This window comes from Ranitomeya imitator, chromosome 7 (genome assembly GCF_032444005.1).
Source record: "Ranitomeya imitator isolate aRanImi1 chromosome 7, aRanImi1.pri, whole genome shotgun sequence".
NCBI lineage: Eukaryota > Metazoa > Chordata > Amphibia > Anura > Dendrobatidae > Ranitomeya > Ranitomeya imitator.
In genome coordinates this window covers 13,791,758-13,808,949 of record NC_091288.1, presented here as the reverse complement: position 1 = coordinate 13,808,949, position 17,192 = coordinate 13,791,758, and the positions used below count along the sequence as shown (strand labels likewise).

General features: G+C 42.2%; 1 protein-coding gene across 1 annotated transcript in view; it reads right to left on the bottom strand.

Moving 5' to 3' along the window:
• WNT10A (Wnt family member 10A) overlaps positions 1-15,421 on the bottom strand; it is a 40,811-nt gene extending 25,390 nt beyond the window's left edge. Inside the window, exon 1 of the mRNA XM_069732744.1 lies at positions 15,278-15,421. Within this exon, the coding sequence (XP_069588845.1) occupies positions 15,278-15,342 (65 nt within the window). The 5' untranslated portion in view covers positions 15,343-15,421. The remainder of the gene's footprint in view (positions 1-15,277) is intronic.
• Between the last annotated feature and the right edge of the window lie 1,771 nt (positions 15,422-17,192).

Below are 17,192 nucleotides of genomic sequence, written 5' to 3'. Positions count from 1 at the left end.
AAAAGCCAAACCCTGCTACAAAGTTGAGGTTGTGGAAAACTATTCATGTCACAGGTAGTCATACTGCATCTGCCAGGTCTCTCCCAGGCAAAGGTTTCAAAGCAAACTGGAGTTTCATGATATACTATTCAAGCTCTTTTGAAGAAGCACCGATAAATGGACAACATTGAGAACTGTAGATACAGTGGTTGGCAAAAAGAAACTTAGTGCAGCAGATGAGACACATCATGTTACTTCCTTTCGAAATCAGAAGGTATCCAGCAAAGCCATCAGCTCAGAACTGGCAGCAACCAGTGGGACCAGCAGCACCCATCTACTGTTCAGAAAAAGACCTAAACCTTCCACATAGAAACAAGGACAAGCGATTTAGCAATGCATAAAAATAATAATCTGTGCTGCAGGTATCCCGTATAAAAGATCCAAGTCCAGACAGAAAGTATATGTGTTATTCCTTTACTCAATCAACACGTTTCAAAGTACTACAGACTTCTTCATCCGGACAAGAAAAGCATAGCTCACAATACAATACAGTTACATTTATAGTTACAGTAAAGTTCAAATGTTGGCGCCTAATAGACACATGATGTTGTCCATCATGTGTCTATTAGGCGCCAACATTTGAACTTTATGCAATGATTTATGATGTGTCAAAATTCATCACAGTTCATTAGGAATTTTTTTTTCCAAGTTGGTAGTATAGACTTGACATATAGAAAAATAATATACAAACTATTGTCGTCTAAACTATATTCTTTTATACTGATTCCTAGGTGATGAAGAGAAAAAAATAAAAAAAAAAAGCAGAAAAAATGCGCTTGATTGTAAAAAAAAAATAATATAGATAGATTTAGTGAATTTGAACTTGGGACATGAATATGTTTCATTCTTTATCTTGTATTGCAGTGAACTCAGAGCGGCATGTTAGACAACCCTGGCACAAAAACTTCACTAAAAAGCTTCACCAAGTGCCCAGGATTGCGGAGCGGCGTTGGAAGAAAACACATTCGCAACATGACCTAACCGATTTATGACAAGCAGCACTCGCATTCAAATCAGCCCTCACCTCTGTTAAAAAGGCTACTTCACAACCCTCGTATCTTCCTTATCCTACAACCCCAAACAGTTATTCAACACTTAACTCCCTCCTCCGCCCATCACCGCCCTCTCCGACCTCCCTCATCTCTGCTGAGGACTTTGCCACACACTTCAAAAATAAGATCAACCAAACAAGGCAAGTCTTTTTTGTCCGACCACCACAACCTTTTTGTATACCAGACCAATGCCCTTCCCCCATAACCTCCCTCTCCAACATCACTGAAGGAGAGCTAACTCCTCTCCAAATCACACCTCACCACTTGTGCACTTGACCCCATCCCATCTCCTCCCCAACCTCGCCACCACACTTATCCTGTCCCTAACCCATCTCTTCAACCTATCACTAATTTCTGGCACCTTCCCTTCTGCTTTCTTACATGTTACAATCACGCCTATCCTTAAAAAGCCATCCCTTGACCCAACCGCTATGTCCAGCTATTGCCCAATATCGCTGCTCCCATTCGCTTCCAAAGTACTGCTACATACTTAGGCAGTTAACTGGTTCATGCAGCTTTACATGAACACCTGAGCCTTACACTATGGCTGGTCCGAATAACTATAGAAATTGTTACCATCCACCTCTCGTGTCTCCCCTTTTCCTCATAGTTTGTAAGCTTGCGAGCAGGGCCCTCATTCCTCCTGGTATCTGTTTTGAACTGTATTTCTGTTATGCTGTAATGTCTATTGTCTGTACAAGTCCCCTCTATAATTTGTAAAACGCTGCGGAATATGTTGCCGCTATATAAGTAAAAATTATTATTATTATTATTATTAAATTCCTTGAGCAGCACGTCCACGCTGAACTTTCCTCCCACCTCTCATCTAACTTGCTCTTTGACAATCTACAATCTGGCCTCCATTCTCATCATTCCACTGAAACTGCCCTGACCAAAATTTCTAACGACCTACTTACCCAAAGCTAACAGACAATTCTCATTGCTCCTCCTTCAAGATCTGTCCTCTGTCTTCGGCACAGTTGACCACTGCCTCCTACTACAGATCCTCTCCTCCTTTGGCATCAAAGACCTCGCCCTATCCTGGATCTCCTTGTACCTCTCCAACCGCACAAATAGCGTCTCCCACTCCCACATCCTGCCCTCTCTCTGTTGGAGTTCCTCAAGTCTGTTTCCTGGCACCCTACTCTTCTCCATCTGTATCCTTGGCCTGGGACAACTCATAACGTCCCATGGCTACACCTACTACCTATACACTGATGACACTCCGATCTACCTCTCTGGCCCAGATGTCACCTCTCTGCTGTCCAGACTCCCAGAGTATCTATCAGCCATAGCCTGCTTCTTTTCTTGCTTCCTCAAGCTCAATATGGACAAATCTGAACTCATTATCGTTCCTCCATCTACCTGATCTATCTATCATAATAAATAACACCACACTTTACCCTGTACCGGAAATCTGGTGCCTCAGACTAATCCTTGACTCTGCCCTGTGCTCCAAACCACACATCCAAGCTCTCTTCACCACCTGTCGCCTCCAGCTCAAAAATAATTTTCATAATCCGTCCTTTCTTCAACCCTCAACCTACTAAAATGCGTGTGCATGCCCTCATCATCTCCCGCCTTGACTACTGCAACATCCTCCTCTGTGGCCTACCTGCTAACACTCTTGCACCTCTCCAGTCCATCCTTAACTCTGCTCCTTGACTAATTCATCTCTCTTCTCGAATACAGTACTCCGGTGGCATATCACCTCCCCTTCCATGACATCAGTGAATCAAACCACCATTCTTTTCCTATTCCTTATTCACCACATTCGGATCCTTCAGATGGAACTTGAAAACCCATCTCTTCAAGCAGGCTTACAACTTGCAATGACCATGCTGCCATCTCAGCACCATCGGAGCTGCTGACCCCTCCCCCCCCCTGACCTACTGTCTCCTTCCCCACCATCCTGTAGTATGTAAGCCCTCGAGGGCAGGGTCCTCGCCCCTCTGTATCAGTCTGTCATTGTTAGTCTGCTTACTGTAAGTGATATCTGTATTTTGTATGTGACCCCGTCTCATGTACAGCACCATGGAATTAATGGTGCTATATAAATAAATAATAACAATATTACAGTATAACATAACATGATGGGTGATACTGTCTGATCTGTCAGTGTATCTTACTCTTTCATGTGTATTGCTGTAATAAGTTTACTCAAACTCACTATAAATGATAATGTCATAGATGTATCCAAGAATATCAAGTGTGACATTGTGTGATCAGATAATCTATCCTATATAATACTGCAACAAGCATTGTATATAATGGGGCATAATTAAAAGGCTACAATTAGTCATATGATGTAGCTAAGGCTAGGGACACAAGGCGACATTTGTCACATGGCACTGAAATCGCAGTGACACATTGCAACATTGGATGTCACGATTTCCTATGGTGTTGAGTTGCGATCTGTGACGTGCTGCCACTGAGACATGGTTTCCAAATGTGTTGGATTTTCTGTTGTTGGTCGCAAGTTACAAGCAACACACTTGTCATAGACTTCAGTGCAGATTGTCTGCGACTTATTTGCAACTCAGCGGTTTTCTTTACAGCAAAATCAGAGCTCTAAAGTAGTCGCAGGAAAGGAAGTCGCAGTCGAGCTGCACAAATGTTTTTGTTGCATGAATTCTGTGAGTTGCTGGTCGCAATGTAGCCCTAACCTAAGTCTAACAATGTAAGAGTGTGACAGGTGTATCTAAGCTCATTATATAATATTATAAGATGTATCCAAGCCAATTAAATGTGATACTGTCTGCTCGGCCGCTGTATCAAAGCTTATGATTACTCATAGTGTAATAATAGTTCTATCATGTATGATACAAATCCTGTGTATCTAATCATGCGTGACACTTTCCTATGGTGTATCTAAGGACATGATGACAGAGGAGGAATCTGCAGCACATGACCTGACATACTCTTTACACTTGGCTGCAGTTTACACCATGAGCAGCATTCTCAGTTTACAGGGGTACACGGGATAAGTTTGTACCCCCGGCCTAGTTTGCTGTTTTATTGTATTCATGGCCCTTAGATCAAAGTGAGGCCATTCCCCCAGCAGATGAAACAAGAATCCAGCCAAAAATAGCCAGTGATCCCTCCACGTCCTGTGTTCCCCTGATCAAAGCAAAGTCTCTGATACATTTCCCGTCCGCAATCTACTTGTGACATATTTTATTTACGTGTGCTTGTGCCCTCGCCCTTCACAACAAGCCACAAGTTCACATTTCCAAAGTCGATTTCCATTGTGAGCAGCGAGCACGTGGATAGGGGGAGCCCTGCGGTCGCACTGGGCACGATGAAAGGAGGCGCAGCCTTGTGGTTCAGGAGCTCCACTTTGAAGTGGGTTATGTGTGCGAGTCCTACACGTTCCTGTGCAACCTTCTCCCAAACCAGTTATGATTGCTTGACCCCCCCGCCCCCCGTCATTTATCGCTTTTACTGCCAAAGGGGTTTCAAAGTTAATTAGAAAGTGCTTATTTCTAGAAACAGTGTAAGGCTGGGACCACATGACATCCGAGAACATCTGTCCAATTATACTAATCGCACTATGATCAGAGTTCGATCAAAGTTTGATCAGAGTGGGATCTGATTTTCTTGGATGTGCAAAATTAAAAAAAAAGTTCTCGATCTTCCCCATTCTGTCAGTCCGTGAAAATTGGACTTCACTAAGGCTTCTTTCACACTAGCGTCGGAATCTCCCCGTCGCAATGCGTCGGGGAGAGATTCCGACGCTAGCGTTTGCTGCATTGCACAATGGAGGCAGCGGATGCATTTTTCCGGCGCATCCGCTGCCCCATTGTAAGGTGCGGGGAGGTGGGGGCGGAGTTCCGGCCGCGCATGCGCGGTCGGAAAAAGCGGTCCGTCAGGAGAAAAAAACGTTACATGTAGCGTCTTTTTCTCCCGACGGTCCGCCAAAGCACGACGCATCCGTCGCAAGACGGATGCGAAGTGTGGCAATCCGGCGCAAATGCGTCGTCAATAGAAGTCTATGGGGAAAAAACGCATCCTGCAAGCACTTTTGCAGGATGCGTTTTTTCTGCAAAACGACGCATTGTGACGGATTTAAAAAACGCTAGTGTTAAAGTACCCTAAGATGTCATCCGAGTGCAGTGCAATTTTTTTTTCCCAGGGACCCATAGGCGTGAATGGCCGAGTACGATCGAATCAAATGCAACTCATGTATGCTGCAACTTTTTTCCTTGGACCAACTCGGTCCGGGGAAAATACGGACATGTGCACAGACTCATATACAGTGGGGAAAAGAAGTATTTCATACACTGATGATTTTGCAAGTTTTCCCACCTACAAAGAATGGAGAGGTCTGTAATTGTTATTGTAGGTACATCAATTCAACTGTGAGAGACTGAATCTTGAAAAAAAATCCAGAAAATCTCATTGTATGATTTTTATTTAATTTGCATTTTATTGCATAAAATAAGTATTTGATGTAATAGAAAAACAGAACTTAATATTTGGTCCAGAAACATTATTTTGCAATTACAGAGGTCAGACATTTCCTCTAGTTCTTGACCAGGTTTGCACACACTGCAGCAGGGATTTTGGCCCCGTCCTCCATACAGATCTTCTCCAGATCTTTCAGGTTTCGGAGCTGTTGCTGGGCAACATTGAGTTTCAGCTTCTTCCAAAGATTTCCTATTGGGTTCAGATCTGGATTCTGGCTAGGCCACTCCATGACCTTTAAAATGCTTCCTATGGAGCCGCTCCTTAGTTGCCCTGGCTGTGTGTTTCGGGTCATTGTCATGCTGGAAGACCCAGCCACGACCCATCTTCAATGCTCTTACTGAGGGAAGGAGGTTGTTGGTCATAATCTCCTGATACATGACCCCATCCATCCTCCCTTCAATACGGTGCAGTCATCCTGTCCCCTTTGCAGAAAAGCACCTCAAAGTATAATGTTTCCCCCACCATGCTTCACGGTTGGAACAATGTTCTTGGGGTTGTACTCATCCTTCTTCCTCCAAACACTGCGAGTGGAGTTGATACCAAAAAGTTCTACTTTGGTCTCATCTGACCACATGACCTTCTCCCATGCCTCTCTGCATCATCCAGATGGTCATTGGTGAACTTCAGATGGGCCTGGACCTGTGCTGGTGTGAGCAGGGGGACCTTGCGTGCCCAGCAGGATTTTAATCCATGATGGTGTAGTGTGTTACTAATGGTAATGTTTGAGCATATAGTCCCAGCTCTCTTTGGGTCATTGACCAGTTCCTCCCGTGTAGTTCTGGGCTGATTCCTGACCTTTCTCAGAATCATCTTTACCCCATGATGCGAGATCTTGCATGGAGCCCCAGACAGAGGAAGATTTATAATCATCTTGTGGTTCTTCCATTTTAGAATACTTGTGCCATCAGTTGTTGCCTTCTCACCAAGCTGCTGCTTTCCTATTGTCTTGTAGCCCATCCCAGCCTTGTGTAGGTCTACAATTTTGTCCCCGGTGTCCTTAGACAGCTGTTTGGTCTCAGCCATGGTGGAGAGGTTGGAATGGGATTGAGTGTGTGGACAGGTGTCTGTTATACAAGTAATGAGTTCAAACAGGAGCAATTAATGCAGGTAATGAGTGCCGAGTAGAGGCTTCTTAAAAGCTGACAGGTCTGTGAGAGCCAGACTTCTTGCTGGATGGTCGGTGATCAAATACTTATTTCATGCAATAAAATGCAAATTAATTATGTAAAAATCCTACAATGTGATTTTCTGGTGATTTTTTTTTAAATTCTCTCTCTCCATTCTTTGTAGATGGGAAAACTTGCAAAATCGGCAGAATTTCAAATACTTATTTTTCCCACCATAATAACATGGGGACGAGTGCTATCTGTTAAAAGTATGGATAACATTTGTGCGATTTTTATGGGCATGTCCATGAGCACTTTGTGACATGGTGCAATTTTGTGATCACTTTGTGACACAGAGTTTAGTTTAGTGATCACTTTGTTACACGGGGTTTAGTTTAGTGATCACTTTGTGAGACAGGGTTTAGTTTAGTGATCACTTTGTGAAACAGGGTTTAGTTTAGTGATCACTTTGTGAAACAGGGTTTTGTTTAGTGATCACTTTGTGAAACAGGGTTTAGTTTAGTGATCACTTTGTGAAACAGGGTTTAGTTTAGTGATCACTTTGTGAAACAGGGTTTACTTTAGTGATCACTCTGTTACACAGGGTTTAGTTTAGTGATCACTTTGTTACACAGGGTTTAGTTTAGTGATCACTTTGTGACACAGAGTTTAGTTTAGTGATCACTTTGCGACACAATGTTTAGTTTAGTGATCACTTTGTTACACAGGGTTTAGTTTAGTGATCACTTTGTGACACATGGTTTAGTTTAGTGATCACTTTGTGACACAGAGTTTAGTTTAGTGATCACTTTGTGACACAGGGTTTAGTTTAGTGATCACTTTGTGACACAGGGTTTAGTTTAGTGATCACTTTGTGAAACAGGGTTTAGTTTAGTGATCACTTTGTGACACAGAGTTTAGTTTAGTGATCACTTTGTGACACAGGGTTTAGTTTAGTGATCACTTTGTGACACAGGGTTTAGTTTAATGATCACTTTGTGACACAGAGTTTAGTTTAGTGATCACTTTGTGACACAGGGTTTAGTTTAGTGATCACTTTGTGAAACAGGGTTTAGTTTAGTGATCACTTTATGAGACAGGGTTTAGTTTAGTGATCACTCTGTTACACAGGGTTTAGTTTAGTGATCACTCTGTTACACAGGGTTTAGTTTAGTGATCACTTTGTTACACAGGGTTTAGTTTGGTGATCACTTTGTGACACAGGGTTTAGTTTAGTGATCACTTTGCGACACAGGGTTTAGTTTAGTGATCACTTTGTGACACAGGGTTTAGTTTAGTGATCACTTTGTTACACAGGGTTTAGTTTAGTGATCACTTTGTTACACAGGGTTTAGTTTACCAATCACTTTGTTACACAGGGTTTAGTTTAGTGATCACTGTTACACAGGGTTTAGTTTAGTGATCACTTTGTTACACAGGGTTTAGTTTAGTGATCACTTTGTTACACAGGGTTTAGTTTAGTGATCACTTTGTGACACAGAGTTTAGTTTAGTGATCACTTTGTGACACAGGGTTTAGTTTAGTGATGACTTTGTGACACAGGGTTTAGTTTAGTAATCACTTTGTGACACAGGGTTTAGTTTAGTGATCACTTTGTGAAACAGGGTTTAGTTTAGTGATCACTTTGTGACACAGGGTTTAGTTTAGCAATCACTTTGTTACACAGGGTTTAGTTTAGTGATCACTGTTACACAGGGTTTAGTTTAGTGATCACTTTGTTACACAGGGTTTAGTTTAGTGATCACTTTGTGACACAGGGTTTAGTTTAGTGATCACTGTTACACAGGGTTTAGTTAGTGATCACTTTGTTACACAGGGTTTAGTTTAGTGATCACTTTGTTACACAGGGTTTAGTTTGGTGATCACTTTGTGACACAGGGTTTAGTTTAGTGATCACTTTGTGACACAGGGTTTAGTTTAGTGATCACTTTGTGACACAAGGTTTAGTTTAGTGATCACTTTGTTACACAGGGTTTAGTTTAGTGATCACTTTGTTACACAGGGTTTAGTTTAGTGATCACTTTGTTACACAGGGTTTCATTTCATTTGCTTTACAAAAAGCACCCTATAGCTAAGCATCCAAAGAATACCCTGTAATTAGTGGGAATACTGTAGCAGCACTGTTTAATTTAATTCTTAATATTATCTTTCTCTAGGAAAGATGGGTGACAACCATTTTGGACACCATTATAGCTCCCATGGGGCTTATCATCCAGATTTCTTACAGTCCGCAAACTAAATCTGCTCAGTTATTCAGGGACAATTTCACATAGAACTTATTTATATCTACAAGATGAAGGCCCATAGACATTGCAGCATTATGTGGGCGCTATATGGTGATATTATATGTGCACTGCATGGCTCCATATGGCCCTAATATGTTTTTTCTCGATTAGGCTATTATATGGGACTTTAAAGTGGAACAATATGGCCCTAATAAGTGTTCACTGTATGGTGCTAACATGTAGGGACATTTTGGCGATATGAGATGTTCACTTTATAGTTCTATTATGTGAGCACTATATGGTTTAATTATGTGCTCATTGTATGATGCTACACTGTTATATAGCTACTATATATATACTATATATATATAGCTACTGCAGTGATATAATGAAAAGCTAGGCAGTATAAGACACTATCATGAGTGTTATGCGGATACTGTATCGTGCAATTTTGTGTCCAATGTATGATACTATTCTTTGGACACTACATCGTGCTCATACTATGGTTCTTCTATGTAAAGCTATTATTTAGGCATTATACGGCCCTATGAAGTGTTCAATGTATGGTGCTATTATGTAGGCACTATGTGGCCACCTCATGTGTTCCCCTTATTGTGCTACTATGTTGGAACTATACGGTGCTACTTTGTTTTCACTTTATGATGCTATTAATTAGTCCTAATATGCAGGTACTATATGGCGTTATTATGTTTTCATTATATGGCAGTAATACGTGGGTATTTTGTGCCATTACTATACATTCATGATACGCTGGCAATATGTGGGTGCTGTATGGCACTATGTGTGACCACTATTTGGTGGTTTTATTTTGGTGCAGTGAAATTACAGTGGAAATACGTTTTAGTGACTTTGTAGTGGTGAACTGGATCTAATCCAAGATCCTTAGGAAACTCCATTTTTCTGCCCCTTCTACTACGTTGTGGCTTCCTTGGGGACCTTGATATTAGGGGGATCCATCATGATACTGAGCTGTGTTGGCTCACGCTAGTAAATGCATAATAAAGCCAAGTTGTGATACATAAAGTGACAATTTCTCCTCATTGCTAGGTGATTCAATAATGTCTGCCCCTCCCCCTCTATAGACACAAGTCATTAACAGGGTCCCGACGGCTTTTGTCTGCTATTCATGTGTCAGACAAAATATTTTGTTTAGCAAAAATCTTTCATTTATTTTAAAGGAATTTCATATCTAGGGCTGTTTCCACGTGTCTTAAAGGGACGGCTCCCATTGGAAGAGTTTCACTTTCATTACAAACATCAATAATTTGAGTACAGAAAAGATTATGCTCAGCTACTTCTTTGCCAGGACAGACAAAGGCCTGTAGAAATCTCTGGGGCACGTCTACCAAAAAAGGGAAATCATGAGCTATCATAGTGACCGCAAAATAATGCCATGCGGTGCTTACATAATTTTGCAATACAATGCTAATACGGTATAACAGCACCCAGTGAACACATTACGGCGTTATACAGTGCCTATGTAATACCACTGTACAGAGCCGCCTGGTTGTACCATTCAGCGCCCACATTATACTGCCATATAGTGATTACATTATAGAACCATACTATATAGTGGTACTTTAAGGGGTTTTATCAGGTTTGAAAGTTATTCCCTATTCGCCGGATTGTGGATAACTTTCTTATAGCTAGGGGTCCGACTGCTGGGACCCCCAGCGATGCCGAGAACCCGAGATCTGTCGATCATGCGCACGTCCGCTCCATCCATTCTGATTGGAGTGCCAAGGACCAACTGAGCGCAGCGCTGTGCTATTTCCAGCAGTCCCATGCAATGCACGTGATCAACCTCTGCTCCATTCACATCAGTTCTCTGGATCAGTGGAGGTTTCAGCAGTTAAACCCCCAGGGAGCGGGAAGTTATCCTATACTTCAGTGATAACTTTCAAACTTGAGAATAACTCTTTAAGGATTTCATAATATATGACTGCACAAAGCCGTGTCATACCATGAATGAAATACTTCCATAAAGTGCACTCCGTCTATAATAGTACCATATAATGAACACAAAGCAGTGACTATACTGTTCATAAATAATACCGCCAGACAGTACCAAATAATGCAATAAAGCTACATGATGCGCATTTAGCAGCTCGTTCTATCTCAGCTTCCTGTATCCCTGCGAGTCATCGTATGCAGTAATACACACAGTTATATGAGTGGCTTGGATTGCCATCCAGGATTCCAGGAGAGTTGGGTGCCGAGATGTAGTGGCAGCCATACTGGATAACTCGCAGGGTTATAGCGGCAGTCTGTGTCGAGATCATCCTAGAAACCGAGAAACGACTGTAGAAACTGGTTATGGCGGCAGTTTTTGGTTGTATATTATAAGACGACAGTTTTACAACCTTTAGTAATTGAGTTGTTCCCCGGTACGACCGGATCATCCACATTGCCCACAACACATTACCTAAAACCTTTCTCTTTAATATCATAGGTTTCGCTGTACTCAGGGCAAATACTGGCGAGAACCTGTTGTCAGCGACCAGTGTTCATTGGGCCGGGTCATATGCAGCAATTGGCCGACATGTCTATATTACTTACTGTAGGGCCTGCTTTATCAAAACTGTCTTTATTGGCCATAGCAACCAATCGTAGCACAGATTTCATTTCTCAAGCGCAGTTTGACAAATGAAAGTTGAGCCCTGATTGGTTGCCGTGGGCAACATGTCTAAATTACTTACTGTAGGCCCTGCTTTATCAAAGTTGTTTTTATTGCCCATAGCAACCTATCACAATGCAGATTTCATTTCTCAAGAGCAGTTTGAAAAATGAAAGTTGAGCCCTGATTGGTTGCCATAGGCTGCCATGTCTCAATTACTTACTGTAGGCCCTGCTTTATCAACACTGCCTTTATTGCCCACAGAAACCAATCATAGCACAGCTTTCATTTCTCCAGCACAGTTAAACAAATGAAAGCTGAGCCTTGATTGGTTGCCATGGGCAACAAAGACAATTGCCCTGTAAGGTCTTGTTCATACACCGAGCATTTTGGATGTTTTTTTTTCCATCTAGTTATGTAGAAAGAGGAAAAAAACAATGGTTTAGAGTAGCAGCAAAATGAATGAGGATTCTAAAACCTGATCGTACGTGCATTTTGTTTTTTAATCATAAATGCAGCATGTCAATTCTTTCAGTGTTTTTATAGCTTTTTTTATCCATTGAGATCAGTGGAAAAAAAACACATTAGTTTGTGGACAATAAAATGGATCAAATCCACACAAATTAATGCGGATTTGACGCTACGTTTCTCTGGCAATTGTCGGTGTTTTTCCTGCCTGTCAGCATACCCTTATCAGGTCCTGTATCTTTCTGGGAAAGCTGAGTGACCATCAATATGGCTGCCTGAGTCTCCATAGGGCACTGTTCACACTCAGCATTTCCGGTGTGTTATTTTTCGCAGGAAGCAAGCAGCGGTAAATCTGCACTGAGCTTCATACTCACGTAGCGTCCCCAACGCCGCAGTGATATCCGCAGCCACGATTATTATTGTGAAGGAGGATTGGGGAAGACGCACATGTCACCTCCATCAGCGCCATACACCGAGATGTGGCGCACCTCAGACCCTCACCGCCTGCCGATCTGCGCTGCGGATTATATTTGGCAGCACGTGTGTCAGATTTTAAGAAAGCTCAAGATTGTCTGCAAGCGAATACTCAAGGAAAAAACCCTATGCTTTAATGCACCGTGTGAAAGTTAGCCTAAATTATGATTTTTTTTATACTGAGAACAATTTGTTTTCTCATTTGTCTCAATAAGGAAAAAAAAAGGAATAAAAATGCTAAAATAACGGACATGTCGCAATTTTTAAAAATACATTTACAGCAAGTTAAAGGAAAAAAAAACATGAGAAAAATGTTAAAAATGTAATTCCTTTTCTGCCACTACTTTGAAATGCTATGGGGGTTTTCTCTCCTCAAATAACAAAAGGGAAAAATGCGTCAATGATTCTACCTGTGAAGTAGCCCAGGGGGCACCACTCAGCTTTCTGAGTCTCCTGCAGGGTGTGAGTCAGGAAAGATTTATGAAGAATCTGGGAAAGCTGGGTGATAAAATACAAAGTGTGACACTTACAACTCCCACCTCCTTGTCACCCTGCTTAGAGTATAGTCACTCTGGGCGGCAGACAATATGGCAGCACTTTATAGCCTTTTTACCCAGCTTTCCCATGCAAGTGAATGGAAAATCTGCCACTTGTCAGACCCAGCTTTTCCAGAAATGGATATAACTATGGAGGAACTGAATGCAAATTTTCTTTTAACCACTAGAATGATTGAAGGTGTAAAGCACCAGCTGGCGCACGAGCGGTTAATGTTGGAAATGTCATCGAAATGGGCGTATAATTCCTCCCTCCACCGCTCGCATTAATGTGATTTAATCACTTGACTTTCCTGTACTTGCTGTAATACAATTATATTTACTCCATAGAGGCGAATGGGTAAATCGTGACTCCCTCGCCTCCCATCCTACAGAGCATATAGGAACCACACAGGGGTCTATTATCTGCTGCACAGGGTCCGGCTCTGCCCCTTGGGGGGCATAATAACCACATTATATTGGAATGGAACAGAATTGTTACATTTGCATCCAATCAAAATTGCGCCAATATTTTATTAATCCAAATTTTTTGAATCCCTTTTTTAAATTATTGAATTTAAGAAATAAAAAATGAAATACTTGTCGCCTTATCTGGAAACATGACATTATATGTCACCGTGTAGATGGCGATAGATGGAGAGGACGCAGAGCAGAATTCACTACATTCTTCTCCACCAGTGAGACATGTGGACAATTAGTGGTTTGGACGCAGCAAGGTATCTGCCACGCTTTGAAGACAGTGGAAGAGCTTAGATCAGCAAATCATCATGATTATTATGGTGAGAAAACGAAATAATCCGACCTATTCGCCATCTATTTATGATTTGGCGTGGAAAACTGAATAAATCGATTTAAAAGGGAATCATGGCAAGGCGAATATAAATATCCACAGATGAATGTTCCAATATCAGAATGTCTGTTTGCGTCAGAATGGGGAATATTTTACTGTTTATTACTTTTTAGGACAGTTACAATGACCATGAAACGCATCCAATAAACAATGTGACAAGATAACTTCACATTAGCAATTTTACATGGGACTGCAGGTAGACCCAGAGTCCTAATGTTGCACCCAAAGAGTTAGGTGATTAACTCCTGCCTCACTAGGTTACTTAGCAAGGCCACAACAAGCAGAGATCAGTGACTCATGATGATTTCACAGTGTGCTATTTACTGTTTTACACAGGACTGCAAGTAAATCTCCTGCATTATCATTACTTTGAGAGTCTTAAAAAATGTTCTCCCATTTCTAATAAACTCAGCTTTGCAAAATGTATATCACAGAAGAGCCAGATGTGGAAGAGCAGCGATTAATAATAATTTCGCATTGACACTGTTACATGGGACTGCAGGTACATTTACTGCATTATATCAACTTAGAGTCATCAAAATGGCCAAATGATTCACCCCGAATGACAAACTCAGGTATGTTACATCTACGTCACTATGAACCAGTGCTGCGTGACTCAAGATGATGTCATATGGTATGGTATCCTTTACATAGGACTGCGGGCAATCCTACTGCATTATCTCAACTCAGAGAGTCATCAAAAAGTGAAGAATTAATTTAACTGTCAGTTCTGTTACATCTACGTCACTATGAAGCAGATCTGAGTGACTCATGATAATATTACAAAGTTGTAATCTCCTTTGCATAGGACTGCTGAGACACCTACTGCCTCAACTCAACTCAGGGAGTTATCAAACAGTAAAGAGCTGACCACAAACTCAGTTCTGTTACAGTCAAACCAAGTTCACACGCTCAGTATTTAGTCAGTATTTTACATCAGTATTTGTAGCCAAAACCAGGAGTGGGTGATAAATGCAGAAGTGGTGCAGATGTTTCTATTATACTTTCCCTCTGACTGTACCTCTCCTGGTTTTGGCGAGAAATACTGATGTAAAATACTGACCAAATACTGAATGTGTGAACGTGGCCTGAAGCAGAGCTGAGTGTCTCATGATTTCCCGGTGTGTTATAGTCTCTTTTACATAGGACTGCTGATACACCTACTACATCAACTCAACTCCGCTAGTTATCAAACAGTAAAGCACTAACCAGGGCTTTTACATTTGTCACTATGAAGCAGGGTTGTGTCCCATGATTTCCCAATGTGTTATAGTCTTTTTTTTTTTTTTGCATAGGACTGCAGGTAAACTTACTGCATTATCTTCGCTCAGATACCCAATCAGTGCAGAACTAATGACAAACTCATCTCTGCTGCTTTACCTCTGCATGGAGAGCAGGAGTCCCACCAGGATAGAGATGATGCCAGGAAGGTGCCAGGGTGCCATGATGCCTGTCTGTCCAGCGCCTGGGATGCTCCCGTCACCCTTTACCCGTTCCTTCCCTGCTTCCTAATTTCATGGATGTGCAACTCTCCAAGGTTCATCTTTCTTTTTCCGCTGGAGAGAAGTTTTCCTGATGGAGGAGACCTGACAACTTTAGGATCGGTCTTTTCCAGAGTTCAGGATCAGCGATGCCTGGAGCTCCTTCCCAATCCCATCCTCTTCTATCTCTGTCCTGTCCTATAATCCTCAGTGTTCCTCCGGGCAGTCTCCGCGGTCTCTTCTGTCTAGAAGTTTAGGATTTGGGCTGTTGGCTGCAGGGAGCTGTCACACACCACTCTGCTCTCTCCTGCTGAGAGCCGCTTCCCCTGTGACTCTCCACCTCTTTAAATTCCCCTCTCCACAGTGACAGTCACACACTCCCCCTGTCTCTGTCCTTCCCTCCCTACTATCATCTGGTGACAGGAGCAAGTATTCCGCTGGCCACACAACTTATCCCGCTTCATGATGCCCATTACTTACAAAGGAGTCCGTTACCGGGCAATTCCCTCTAAACTAACGCACAGGCTCCGGGAGATGCGGCTCTTCTCTCTGCTTCTGACAACCAATGTTCCCACCGATTCAGCTCTCATGTGAGTTGTCAGCCAGATTTCGCAGATTCCCAATTGACAATCCTAATTTTTTTTAGGCGCCGTTCCCACCATGAGTATTTGGTGAGTTTTGATGTTGCAGATTCTCTGCACCCATTAAGTAAAATAGATTATTTGTGTAATAAAACTCACCAAAAACTACTACATTCGCTAAGGCTACGTGCACACGTTGCAGATTTTCTGGGGACCGGCAGCGTTTTTTTCCGCGCAGATTCACTGCAAGTGATTTACAGTACAATGTAAATCAATGGGAAAATAAAAACGCTGTGCTAATGGTGCGGAACATTCCACACGGGATCCATAGCGGATTAAAAAAACGGACCATGTCAATTCTTTGTGCGTTTCTGCACCCATTCCATTAGAGGAAAACGCAGGGGTAAAAACCCATGAAATCCGCACAGAATCCGCAGTAAAAACGAACAAATCCGCATAAAAACACACCGATTCTGACCTGTGTTTTCTGCCAAGAGATGCAGAATCCGCATTGAGAATTCCACAGGCAACGTGTGCACATAGCCTTATAGTGATCTGGTAATAAAAGAGTTTGCCATTCTGGAGTCTGGGAAAGCTGGCTGACACCAATAGTTACACCATTCCAGCTCTCACAAGGGTTGTCAACCAGCTTTCATAGACATTTGGCAAATCTGCTATATTTCGGCAGTAAAATGGCAGTGTAGCGTATGCTACTTGGTAAGCAATCGCCTAAATGTAGCTGACAACTATTATTTCCAATGTTACAACTCTCAGAGAGGTTGTCAACCAGTTTTCACAGAATCCCAGTTGCCAAATGTGCTTTGTTAGGCAGTAAAATGGCAGGGCGCTACTTTATAACTTATGGGTTTGCCATTCAAGAGTCTGACAACCAATATCACTGCTCTCGTAAGGGTTGTCGCACAGACTTCATAGATAATGCTGCTTTGTTAGACTCCATTCACACCTCCATGTGTCATGATCCGTGATGCACAGAGCGGCCGCAGGTCTCCTGACCCAAAGTCATCCGTTTCGTATTGATATATCGGGGGTCAGGTGTGGATCGGAAGACCCCCGGCCATTCCATGTATCGCAGTCTGTACCCGGACCATGACACACGGAGGTGTGAATCCTGCCTAAAGCAGCAACATTGTAGCACAGGATCTGACACCCCATAAACCAACATTCCTGCCATTACAATTCTCATAGAGGTTGTCGCAGTCTTCCTAGATTCTC